At 32.1% G+C, this 13817-nt stretch overlaps 1 protein-coding gene across 1 annotated transcript; it reads left to right on the top strand.

The window, feature by feature from the left end:
• The first annotated feature begins 11499 nt into the window (after positions 1-11499).
• On the top strand, positions 11500-13043 carry LOC110909605 (uncharacterized protein At4g22758). Its single transcript, XM_022154470.2, has 2 exons — positions 11500-12014; positions 12785-13043. The coding sequence occupies exons 1-2, from the start codon at positions 11771-11773 to the stop codon at positions 12940-12942; spliced, it is 402 nt and encodes a 133-aa protein (XP_022010162.1). The 5' UTR covers positions 11500-11770; the 3' UTR covers positions 12943-13043.
• Positions 13044-13817: the final 774 nt, after the last annotated feature.

Below are 13817 nucleotides of genomic sequence, written 5' to 3'. Positions count from 1 at the left end.
ACGTATGTCGGAGCTGAAGAGATCGTACACAAGCGTAACCATCTTGAATCGTCATGGAATCTGATAATGAAGATGAAATCGAGATGCAGAGAGAGGCGATTTTGGACAAGAAAGAGGCTGGATTATTTGTGGCTAGGGTTGAGTTAAGTTGCATTATGTAGTATCCATTTCTTAAATCGGATTATCCGTCTAGTATTGGTAATTCTATATCGAACCCGGCCCATTTCCAATTTATGTGTATATCAAACCTGGCCTTTTAAGTGAATATGGCCCAAAACCTCAAATCATTATATAATAACCTGGCCCATTTGTATATATAGTTTAGAAATTGCATTTTTTTTTACTTTTAATTTTTATTGATAATTATTACTTTTTTTGTTCTTTGATTTTTTATTCTTTTAATTTGTTATTAGAGATTTTTTTTAAATCTTTTATGGTATTTGTATTTGTTATTTATAGAAGATGGATGAAGATTACACTGTAGCTGATTTTTCTTCACTAACTCACTATGGAGTATGGTATAATCTTAGTGTTGTACGTGTTGAATTTACTTGGTATGATGTCAGCAAAAACAAATTACTACTTATTTTACTTGATAAAGATGTAAGTTCATTTATTTATTTATTTCGTTTTTTAAGTTTACATATATTATATTTAAGTAACATACTTTATATTATAGAGAAGAAGAGTTGCAGCAATTGTCCCCGCTAATTTGGTTCACTTATTTGATGGCATGGAACTCGTGGGTCATGTTTTTTCGGTTTCTCATTTTCAAATTGAGAATTTCAAGTTTAATGATTATCCATCATACAAAAGCTACGTATTAATTTATGGTCGTATCAAAATAGTTATAAATGAAAGCACAAAATTTACTCCGTGTATACATGAGGTTTCAAAGGGTTTTCCGTTGTATCCATTGGTGCCGTGCTTTAATGTTTTGAAAGAGTACAAGGGTTTTCACAAACATATTGTTGGTATACATAAATTCTTTCTATTTTTTTGGATTTGTTATATATATATATATATATATATATATTTTATGCGTGTGTCTAACATGTTGTTGCCTTTATTGTAGATGTTATAGGAAAAATCATCAAGGGGAAAAGAATAAAGCATATGTTTACTTTTAAGATTAATTTGCAAGATGCTACGTAAGCCACGTTTTTATTATTAATGACCTTAATGTTTTAAGTAACACATATATGTAGAAATATTTTTTTAATATAATGTGTTTGATTATTTTACAGTGGTCACGTTATAAAGTTGCGTCTAGACACATCGAGGCATATAAATATTGTACGAACATATCGTGCAATATCCAGTAAATCTATCATATACGTCTCTCAACTCAAGTTGGTCTATACGTCGTCAAGTATGTTATAGGCTTAATACGTATTTCTTATATATTTTAATTTTTTAAGTGACCTATGAATATTATTTGTAACACATGTCTGCTTTTTCAGTTAATATGTTGAAGGATACGGAGTTTACTAAAATGGTTATTGAACCAGATGTGCATGAGGCACACTTGCTTAGATCTATGCAACGTTAAAATTATTGTTCATGTTGTTTAATGTTTTGGATTATTTAGTATTTTGTACTTAATATGTTTTGTTTTTTTATTTGTTTACCTTTTTTTTTTGAAAATTTTAAAATGTTTTCCAGTTTAAGATAATAACCTTATGTATTACTCTTGTCATGTAGCTTTAATTTTATGAATGAATGACATTTTATAGGTAATTTTATTCATAATCATGTGCTAACAATAATTATACTAATATTACTTCCAGTGAGAAATGAGTACGAACAACCTACAATCATGCAAAAGAAAAAAGTTTTTACATGGCCATGGTCGACAAAGTTCTTCTATTGATGATCTTGGTCTTGACATTCTTGTGTATGAGATATTAATAAGGCTTCCTGCAAAGGGTGTGGGTCGGTCAAAGTGTGTATGCAAGGAATGGTTATCTGTTCTATCGACACGTCATTTTGCTATGATGCATTGTCGTCACATATCTACATCCTGTAACCAGAAATTTATAGCAATTGATTCGCGTTTATGTTCCGTATTCCCCCTTTCGTGTGAAGATTCAGGTCCATTATTAAACTCCAGAATCTTACTTCCATTTGAAGCGCCTTGGAATAAAGTAAATATTCTAACAAGTTTTGAAGGATTGTTATGTGTTTGTTTTCGTAATACTGGCAAATTGGTTATTTGGAATCCATTAACTCGTGCATTTAAAGAGGTGTCCAGCTCAAATAGTCGTGGTTTATATAAACCTAAGTCAGATGCAATTGGGTTGTATGTGGATAAGACGGATGACTACAAGCTTTTACACATAAAGCGTAGGCGTGGTAGAATGTGGGTTCATGTATATTCAAGTATGTTTGACTCGTGGCACAAAATCACTTTTGCAAATAAACTTCGTTGCTGGCGTGGAAAGCCTGTTTGGTCTAATGGAACTTTTTGCAAAGGTGTTTTATATTTTTTGGTTAATTGTTTTATTGAGAATAAGGGTGTTATGTTGTTTGGCTTTGATGTGGAATCAGAGAGATTTAGGTTGAAAACCTTTCCAAGATTTCCACATGCTTACTATGATGGAAATTTAGTTATTGTTCATAAAGAGCTTCATGTGTTTATTACTCATGGGCTTCCTAATTGGACGGTTGATTTGTGGAGGATGGAAGGTGAAAGTTGGGTGAAATTATGGGTTTTTCCTTGCATACAGCCTCCTATTATTTTATCATGCTCTATTACACATATTTCAAGTACTGGCAGGTTTCTTGTCGTATCAAATGATGGAGTTGCTAATGAAATTGACACGACAAAGAAAGGGGTTGATTGTTTCTTACCTTTAGTTTGGTTTCACGGGTTACAAGGAGCAATATATACCGAGACTCTTTCTTCACCGGATTTTTATTTTGATTAAGTATGCGTTTTTGCTTTGTTCGTTTTAATGTTTCGTTGTTTGTTTAGTGACATTATAAATATGTTTTAATCTTAGTGTTGTACGTGTTGAATTTACTTGGTATGATGTCAGCAAAAACAAATTACTACTTATTTTACTTGATAAAGATGTAAGTTCATTTATTTATTTATTTTGTTTTTTAGGTTTACATCTATTATCTATTATATATAATCTATTATATATAATAAACATAATTTTGGTGGGAAAATGAGCTGAGTTTTTTATCATCCCCGTATACCAATTATGATATGATCCGACCCGTTTTATGACCCGGGTATATAAGTCAAATAAAAAAACCTAATTTACCTCTGGCCCCATTCTTTTCCTTCACCGCTTCTCAACCAAACCCTAGCCTCCGTCTTCCTTGAAGCTTCTACATCTAATCTTCCTTGAATCGACTGATGACTGATAAAGGATTCCAAAATCAAACCGATTTACTTACAAGTATGTGGATTCTTTACTCGATATTGATTTTATTCGTTTTATTTGTTTCATCGTCTCAGTTTTTTACTAAAATTTTGATTGTTTCGTATGAGGAAGATGGTGGTGGCCTGAAGAGGAACGATGACAACGACATTGGTTGATTTAGGTTTTCTCGAGTGGTTGTCTTATGATGGTTGTGGTTTAACGCAACAACGAAAGGGCGGCTGCTAGGGTTTCACCAACACATAAATCGGTATCTTTCTATTTCATTTTTAATCCTCTTATTCAGATTTGATTTGTTGTATATCCTATTTTCATATAATTTTGTTCATGATTTACTGTGAGTTCGTCAGTTCTAATCGTTTTAGGGTTTTTACTGTTTTTTTTTTTTTTTTTTTTGACGGTCATTGTAATAAGGTTTTGGATGTTGTGTAATGGATGAAGATGTACTTGATTATAAATGACATATTTGCCAATGTCTCGCCACTTAGCTATATATGTTTTCAGGATTTGGAGAGTATATGTTCGGAATTTTCACCTTTTAATTTTTTTAATGATTGATCGACTAATTGTATATAAGTTTGTTGATTGAAAGTTTTATTTCCCATGTTTGATATGTAGATGGGTCCTACTAGAATGAAGATTCAAGAGGTGATCTTCATCTAAGCGTCCTAGGCCTAGAGAACCAAGGTAATATACAATATTACAATTCATTGTAAGGTTATTTATATTGATGTTAGTTAAGAGTATCGTTGATTTGTTTTTTTGCTAGAGGAAGTCCTGCATTAGGTGGTTCTGGGTTTGGTCCTCGGATACCGTCTCCGGGGATTAGGTACGTTTTTTATATGTTTACATAAAAAGTTTAAGATTCTACCATTCCTTTCTTCTCATGCTCAAATAACCTAAAACATTCATTCGTTTTCATTCAGAGTATCTAGAGGTCTTAACTTGGTTATTTAGTTTCCTTGCTAATGGTTCAAACAAGTAAAATCTGAAAATTATTCACAAAAATAAAATGGGTTAAAACGTATACTTTATCGATGACACCAAGTCTTTTTTGGTTTAATGGAGTTGGCCACTATAATCCCTTGTAATTTAACTATTTTCTCATGAACAATACCATATCAACTTTGCAAATTATATGCCTGTTTCTGGGTTTAGGTAAAGCTATGGCAATTGCTGTGCAGCCTGCTAAAGATCCTTTCTATTTGCTGAAACTAATTGTTGTCTCTTGCGTAGGTATATTGCATCTGATGTAAGACTGTTCACCACTTCGATTTGATCTTAAAGGTATCAACCATCAAATTCAAAACATTAAATATTATTAACCTTGTGTTTCTTGATTTTCACCATATTTGCCCTTTGGATCTAGCGATGGATGTAGAAGACACCTGTGTTATTACTCATGTTCAAGATAACCTCTTTCGTTTCATGTGAGCAAGAAGAGAGGAATACACAAAGGAGGTTTGAAACATAGTTCAGATGATACAGGTTCAGGTGTCAAATCTATATCATGTGAACTGTGTTTGACACATCCTTTGTGTCTTTCTCTCTTCTTGCTCACATGAACACGAAAGAGGTTACCTTGAACATGTTTTCGCTCAAGTTTGAAACAGTATTGTTTAGTGTTACTCTTCCTTCAAGGTAAGGCCAAAATAGCAGTTATCTATATATAAAAATTTTGCCTTCAAATTCTTTCTAACAAAACAATAGAAACGTTGTTGATTATTTGATTTTTTTTTCATTTTTTGTAGCTATGTTAAGGATTAAAGCTATTTAAAGCTATCAAACTTTTTGATATGTCAAAGCTTCATGTTTCCAACAACTAATGGTTGTTCTATCCTAAAGACTTCTGGTATGTACTTTAAGCATAAACTTTATATTGTCATTCATGGTGTGGCAAACATTGTTAAATCGAAAAGTTTAAAAAGAAGTAAAAATAATACGATCATCCATATAAAGTATTTAAAAAGTAACAATTACATATAAAAAACAAAACTAATCAGACACTTAAACTCTAATAGCAAGAATCAAGAAACTTTAACTTCAACTCCATGGAACACTGAACTTCACGATGTATGTCATTGATCTTTCTCATGAACTCTACGTCTCTATCTCCACACTCTATATTACTCGCAATACATAGGTCACGAACTGAAGTAGTTGGCATCGCCCTCAGGTTTCTCGAAACCTGGTCTCTTGTCAGGAGACCAAGTTGTAGTTCGTTAAAACACCTCTTCAACTCTTGAAGAGTAGACCTATCAGCCAAAACTTGCTCTTCGATTTGTTTAATAAAGCGTTTCTTGAAATCCTCAGAATATGACTCCATTTTAATGTATTTATAATAATTAAAGCAAACAATAACAATTGATCTTTGGCTTTCAGTGAATGAATGTGTGTATGATAAAACAACATTTGAATTGTCAATCGTATTATATAGAATCTGAAACAGGCCAAAGGTCATTTTTTAAATGCAATCATTAAATATCTAGAAAACCAAAGAACAAAATTTAATGATTTAGTGGTAAAACGTGTATGAATTTATATTTTAAAAACATGTACATTTAATGATTTAATGGGAAAGCAAGTAAAATTAAATATCTAGAAAACCAAAGAACAAAATTTAAACCTTCTAAAAAGGTTATCATAATTAGGAAATGTCTGTTCATTTACCACATCAAACATTTTACACACTATAAAGGTTCATGATTACTTTATTTGAAAACATCAACACTTCATTTTTAAAAAACCCTTCACCCTAAAACAAACTGTGCAAAAAACACTAACACTCTTTCTAAATGGCAAGCAAAAGCTTCTACCACTGGTCTGAAACTGCCGATCTTAAAATTGAATTTTTAGGATGGTCACGTGAAGAACATAAAAAGATGAAGAACTCAACAAAAAAGTTGCTATGGTGCGTGATAAATATTATAACCAAACCTGGAGTAGCATTGCACTGCTGGATGAAGTGCTATGTTCTCCTCCATCGGAGTTTAAAGAAAAAGCAGAAGAATTTATCACACATCTGCTGAATCAAGATCAAAAGACCTGTGATATGCTTGCTGATCTGCAAATTAAAACAAACAATGAAATTGCATGGAAGAAGGCGAGAGAACGAGATATCTTATTAAGTGTTAATTGTAATGTTTAATTTTTAATTTTTACTATTTTTCAAAATCAGAATTTTGTAATACTATTTAATATTGAATGAAGAAAATTCGAAGTTTCAAAATCAGAATTTTGCAATTTCACTTTTACCAGTTTCAATAATAACAAGTTACAGTCAAAAAGTGGAACTTGAATGTGAACTTCATGAAAGGTATAGATCATGCTGATGACTCACTTCACAGGTACATAATTTCATATAATTTCAAATTAAAATAATACTAAAATTGTTTTTTTTTTGTTTTTTTTGCAGTTACAAAGTCTTTATAAATCCATGCAATTTGAGTGATGAGTTATGTACAGCAACAGGTAAAGCATTTAGTTATTTTCATTCTAAAATGAAATTCATCCCAATTGGTCGCGTAGAGTTTGTATAATATAAACTGATAAGTAATAGAGATAATGAATCTCTATCATATGGTACATGCTGAGATTATTGAATTTTGATTAACAAACAAATGAACTAACGTGCATTTGGCTGAGATCACTATGTATTATAATGACGTTAAATGGTTCTATTGAATAGGTGTACAGTGTGATGGCTTCTCATCACAAGGTCCGCAACCATCACATCCGGCTAATCATAAGTACTACCATTCCTGCTAAGGTTTGCAAGAGGAGTTCACTATAGATTTGTGGATTTTATTGTTTTTTATTTGTAAATTTTGTTTGTAATTCAATTTTTGTTATTTAATTCAATATGTAACTTTGTTTATAAGAAATTTATTAACACAATAATGAAACTGGAACTATTTGGGCTGTAAAGAATCGGGTACTAACCAGTAAATTGAGGATATCTTGCATTTTCTAATATAATAGTCATGGTGTTGATGTTTTTTATAGTTAATACGCTTTGGCTTTTGGAATCAAAACACGCGGTATGCGTTTTTGCTTTGTTCGTTTTAATGTTTTGTTGTTTGTTTAGTGACATTATAAATATGTTTTATCGTTTTGTTTATTATGTGCTATAGGTATTTATGTTATTATGCCGTTGCGGTTGCCCGGCCTATGGACGGGCTCTCAACTAGTTATAAGAGAGTTGTGAAAGAAAAAAAGAAATTTTATGCTGGGCTTGATTAAATTGGGCCCGTTAAACCTAAACAATAATTACTAAAAGAACTTCCAGCCTATTTTTCCCGTCGTCTTCTCCATATGTCTTTACATAACACCTGCAACCTTTCACCAGCCTCGCCAGAAACAAGTCCAGGTCGGAAAACGAAATCAGATCTACACTTCTTTAATCTTTCTCTCTACAATTCTGCCCCTGAATATATATACACACACATATCGGATTTTTTTTGTAAATGTGCCGCTCAGGGCCGCCCCTGTCCAAATTATCTGGTTTATGTGCGTATTTTCAATTTTGACACTTGTTGAGGATGTATTAGATTTTTTACCAATAAATGTCTAGGCATTAATTCTATTTACTTATTGGGTCCGTCTACTGACCCTAGTTAACTATAGGGTATTTTGGCTTTCGATTGATAAACATATGTCTCAGAACATTTATTTTTCTCACGTTATGTGTCCCCTTTTGCATGTTAATTAGGCCATGTACATGTCTTCACAAGCAAGAGATGTTAGAGAACTAATAAAATATAAAGGTTGGATACAAATTATCATAGATTCATAATTGAACATTTTGAACCACAACAACTATTCTTGTGGTGAATAGTTTGCTTGACACCTATTTATTTGGGTAGAACTATTCGGGCTAAAGCATGGTTCGGTCATGTCAAAAGGCAGTTCACGTTGGTTCAAAAATGGGTCACATTTGTTCGGGGATTCAATCCAAGGGTCGAGTCATATGGTTGTAAGTGTCACGAGGAAACCTCATAGCGAAACTCACTTTCTCTTTTAAATACTAATTGCTAAACAATTATATTAGGATCCGAACATGATTTTTTTGTCTATTTAAAAATTTTAATTACTCAATAACTAGTTTAGTTAAATTATCACCACAAAGTCCAGTATTAATAAGTGAGTCTACATACATTTTCTATTGTATTTTAGGAAGTTATTAGTCATGTAACTTTATGCACGTCATTTGATTAAATTGTAGGGTAGATTTATTTTACAATAGAGAAACCCATATTAAGCAATAGCCAGTAGAGATTGTCATTTTTATCTATAGTGAACCCCTAAGAAAATCATTTGAGCCATAAAAGCTAGTTTGGGATTTTGTGATTTTGGAGTAAAGGGTAAGATGAGTGATGTAATTTCATCAAAGTTTTAGAACAATACTTTTGTTGGTTATTAATCAGTGGTAAATCTCTATTATATATGCTTATAGATGATTTTACAGTGCTTGATTGGTTCCAAAAACTCGATTTTGTGGATTTTGTTCTTGTGATTTAATGTGTTTTCAGTCGTTTTGAGGATTGTTCGATTACGGAATTAGGTTATATTATTGTTGCTATTGGTAGCATTATGTTGGTGTGTGATTTGGTTTAGGTTTTGAAACGGATGTTGTTATACTTATGGAGGATTAGGTTGTTTTGTTCTTCTGTTACGCTACTTCATGTATACAATGTCTCGTTTTGTTAAGTTTGCTATAATTTTGATAAACTGCATTTGTATTTGTTACGACTTTGTAGAAGATTAGATTTGTATTGATTGATTTTGAATTGATTCGTGTGGTGAGTTGGGGTGATTAGAAGTGTGAATTTTATTGATTGAGTTCAAGTTCTGTATGATTTGATCCATAGAAACTTAAGCTACAACATTATATAGGTGAAACAAATCGTTTTAGGAGGTAGTTTTGCCCTGGAATAAGTGTTGATAGTTAATGTGTGTGTTGTTATTATTAAGTTATATTGACTAATTGAATCATTACATCTGTCTGTTGGCTATCCTCACTTTGTAACGAAAATTATGAACAAACTTATCCGACATTTATATACTATTAATTTGAAACATTTGTTTGCATGTTTAGTTGCAAGTTGTGCTTAAATGTTTGTACATTAATCAAATATTGGTTGTAAGTTGTGCATAAGTGGTTGTACCTTATTAATGTATGCATCTTTAGTTGTAAGTTGTGCTTAAATGTTTGTACCTTAATCAAATATTGGTTGTAAGTTGTGCTTAAGTGGTTGTACCTTAATCAAATAATGGTTTCATTACCTTACCAAATTCAATCTGTTTTTTATGCATGTACGGTTGTAAATTGTGCTTAAATAGTTGTACCCTAATCAAATAATGGTTTCATTATCTTACCATATTCAATCGGTTTGATCCATTCAAAGTCGTGTTGTTTTATTTGTAAATTATTATTATTATTATTATTATTATTATTATTATTATTATTATTATTATTATTATTATTATTATTATTATTATTATTATTATTATTATTATTATTATTATTATTATTATTATTATTTATAATCATCTAATTAATTTAGTCAAAATCTTGTATAAATATAATTTGCAACATATTGATGCATTGGTTCTTGTAATGTTTGCATTATGGTTTGTATAGTGGTAATGATATATATTATATATAGATTACGATGAACCTGTCAAACGGGAAAAAATAGACGCGGGTTCATCGTAACGCGCAAGTCCTAGATCAACTTAGTTATTTTATTCTATGTTTTACGTTTCGGTTTAGTTTCTTCGCATTAACACCGGAACTTCAGTGTCGATGATCGCTGGCAGTAATGTGGTATTAGTGCTCGCCCCCGCCGCAACGCGAGGGTACTTAATACTAGCTTAAACTATTAGAAGACGGTTTCCGTTGCATCACGCATATGAATTCCACTAGTTTTAAGCATTTACCATTTGAATGAATATATGCTTTGATTCATATTTATTTTGAGCATAAGATGTTATAATGTACTAAAACTAGTTTAATAAATGTTAACTAAATTAACCCTAATCTAGACACTAAGTTAAACTTTAGACTCTCTAAAACTAGACTAAACTATTAACCGGCAAGTGAACCGATCGACTCTAGAATAGCTAAGTAAATCTGGATATCAAACCTATGGGACTCTATTAATTACGTTAATTAGACTCACTAGACTTATACTGATACGACTAAATTGTTTTTTTATATTTTGAGGGGGGGGGGGGGGGAGTTTCTAATAAATAAATTGCAAGTAGTTAAATATTATCAACCAACGGGACTCTATTAATTACCTTAACTAGACTCACTAGATTTATCTTTGAAAATTGAAATTCTCTTATTCCAGCAGTGTGTGATGCCAATTATAGATTTAGTAGAAGACATTAATTACGGAAAATGTATTACTCACCTAAGTCTAAAATAATAATTTCACCTAAAATATCTATATAAATGCAACTTTAAAGGGGAGAGTAGGTACAAGTGAAGTTTAGCGTGTGAAGCGCGCAAACAATTGAAGTTTATTATGTCGCTATAATTTGAAGTAGCCTAATAATAAGTACGTTACACTACAACAAATTACAACAGTTTCAATTCGTTGTAGCGTAATAATTTATTTCTAAAACTACCATCGCTTGTTTTTTCCTTTGCTTTTTATGTTTCACACGCAAAACTATATTTATATGTGATCCTAACACTAAATAGGAATTCATATGTAGTTGTTATAATTGTAACACTTTCCACCACTATAAACTATTTATTTAATATTTCACAGTAAAAACACAGATAAAATGAAATATTGTTGTTCCAATATTCTTTTCAGAGTCGAGTTAATGCAACAGGTTAGCCGTCCTTGACATGAGATTGTTGCATCATATATCATGACTCTTGGACGTAAGTTCTTTCACCAAACCACTCTTATTATAAATTTACAACTCATTTATAAAAATGGTTAATTATTAATCATGATTGTCACCCTACAATATTTTCAAAACAAAACAGCAAATTCATCTTCTCATACGTAAGTAGAGATTGAAAATAGTGGTTTAAAGGTAACCATAAATTAAAAGTGAACTCAAAAGGTTGATGATAACACCAAGGATGTGACAACAAAGGGATAAAGGAAGCAAAAACTATCAAACCTATTACGAAAGCATTTCGTCTGCACCCCGGTTCCATTATATACACACACTTCATCTTATTCGTATTCCAACAATCCCAAACCTCTAGTTTCCACTTTCCATCTAATTAAATCTCCACAAAATTCCCATTTGTTCATGCTAGAAATCTTGGATAACCAGTTTATGGTCTCATTATCCTTCAAGGAATTTTGGCGACGATACAACTGTCTTCCGTCGTTGTTACAATGCTATCGCTGCCATTTAGGAAGATAAAGGAAAAGGTTATGAAAGGTGGTGGCAAGCGAATGCTGATTAAGATAAATGTCTTGGGAAGCTCTGGGCCAGTTCGCTTTGTGGTTAATGAAGACGCGGTAGTGGCTGAGGTCATTGAGACCGCGCTTAAGTGCTATGCACATGAAGGTCGTTTTCCGGTTCTAGGAACTAAGCACAATGATTTTTTCCTCTACACTCCGATAGTTGGAACCGAAGGTAAGTACATTTCTACCCATGCATGCATGCATATCATTCATTATATATTATAGACTTGTTATAATATGACTTACCATTTCAGGTTTATCATATGTTATAGTTATTATTATTATTTGATTTGTTATCTATATATAAGTTTGTTTGTTAGGGGAGGAGGGGTGGTTCACTAGTGATAGTTTCTATCACGCCCACTATCCAATCAAATCATGTCATGTCATCACCCAATATTCTATTACTAGTGATAGAAATGTAGGAGGGGTGGTATCACTAGTGATGGAATTCTATCACTCCCAATTTTTTTTAATTTTCATTTTAAAATTAGAAATTAAACACTAAATTATAAATTTCACTAATTTTTTATTTTAAATTATGATGACCGAGCGACACTAAAATTATAAATTTCAATTAATGACCCAAAAGCCCAAATGTGAACGAACCCAAAAGCCTAAAATGTGAAAGCCTAAAATGTGAAAGCCCAAAATGTGAAAGCCCAAAATGTGAAAGGTTCGTCACTGGAGTATGAAGGTTCGTCAAGTAATTCATAAAATGAGAAAGGTTCGTCAAGTAATTCAAACTTTTCAACGCGTGAAGGTTTCAACGCGTTTTAAAAATAACGCTTTATAAAGTGGGGGGCGGCGGTGTTACGTGGTAGTTTAACGCGTGATGGGGTGGTATCACGGACCACCCCGCCTGCTCTTAGGCATTATTTTACCACATACGTGTTTGAATATTGACTTATCACAAGTGTTGGTTAAATTTCATGCATGCAGCTCTAAATTCAAGGGAGACGATCGGATCATTTGGAGCAAGGAACTTCATGTTATGCAAGAAACCGCGACAGGTAGCAGCGGAGATAACTAGGAAGAGGTCCGGCTGCTGGAAATCATGGTTTAATAAAACACTTACTCTGAAAGTTACTCCTCATTGAATTATCTGTAATTATATGACTTATGATCGATATAAGGTTGGTTGTGAGTTGTGACTGTTTTCTAAATAAATATGGTATCTCCATGGAATCCACTGTTGCAGATTCTTTGCTGCAAACACACTAGCTATTCTTCTACATGGTTGATCAAGTGTCACATCTGAATAAAGACACTCAGGGTGTAGATCAGTTACTGATCATCACAACTATTATATAAAAAATCGATTATCTTTTTTCAATATAATGCCTCTTTTAACCAGTTTTGTCAAAGATAATACAGATTCCTATTTACCGATGTCACACGATAAATATTATATATAACAGACCGAAATCTTTGTGATGAGAGTATCCGTGTCTACATACAAAGGAAACAGGGGCGAGCCTAGTTGGTACTCGTGTCTTATAGGTAAAAGAGTCATGACCCCGATTCATCACTAGCTAGTGACTCCAGTGAAAAAAATCTTTGGACCCGACACCCGAAAGGAAGTTCACTTCTTTTTCTGATGATGAATTTTGCTTAAATTTTTGTAATTATTATTAACAGCCAAGAGAATAAAATACAAAATTAAAACAATTATTTAGTATCGGAATAGCCCAATGGTGTTGGTGAGTTAGATAAGGTGTAAAATAGGTGGAGGTCATGGGTTCAATCCACATGACATGCAAGTTTAGCCATTAAAAAAAAACAATTATTTAGTCAACATTGTATTTTAGTCAAGATATATTAGCTCCTAGAATTAAGCTCTTTATTGTTAGAAGTATTATCGTTACTTTCATTATTAAACTTTAGTTATGTTTTTATTATTCGAACATGTATGTATTTATGATATGTAATTAGGGTGTTAACTTATAAGGTTAGTATGATAAGCGGATTAGGA

The sequence above is a fragment of the Helianthus annuus genome, chromosome 15 (genome assembly GCF_002127325.2).
Source record: "Helianthus annuus cultivar XRQ/B chromosome 15, HanXRQr2.0-SUNRISE, whole genome shotgun sequence".
NCBI lineage: Eukaryota > Viridiplantae > Streptophyta > Magnoliopsida > Asterales > Asteraceae > Helianthus > Helianthus annuus.
This window is presented reverse-complemented; position numbering and strand designations above follow the sequence as displayed.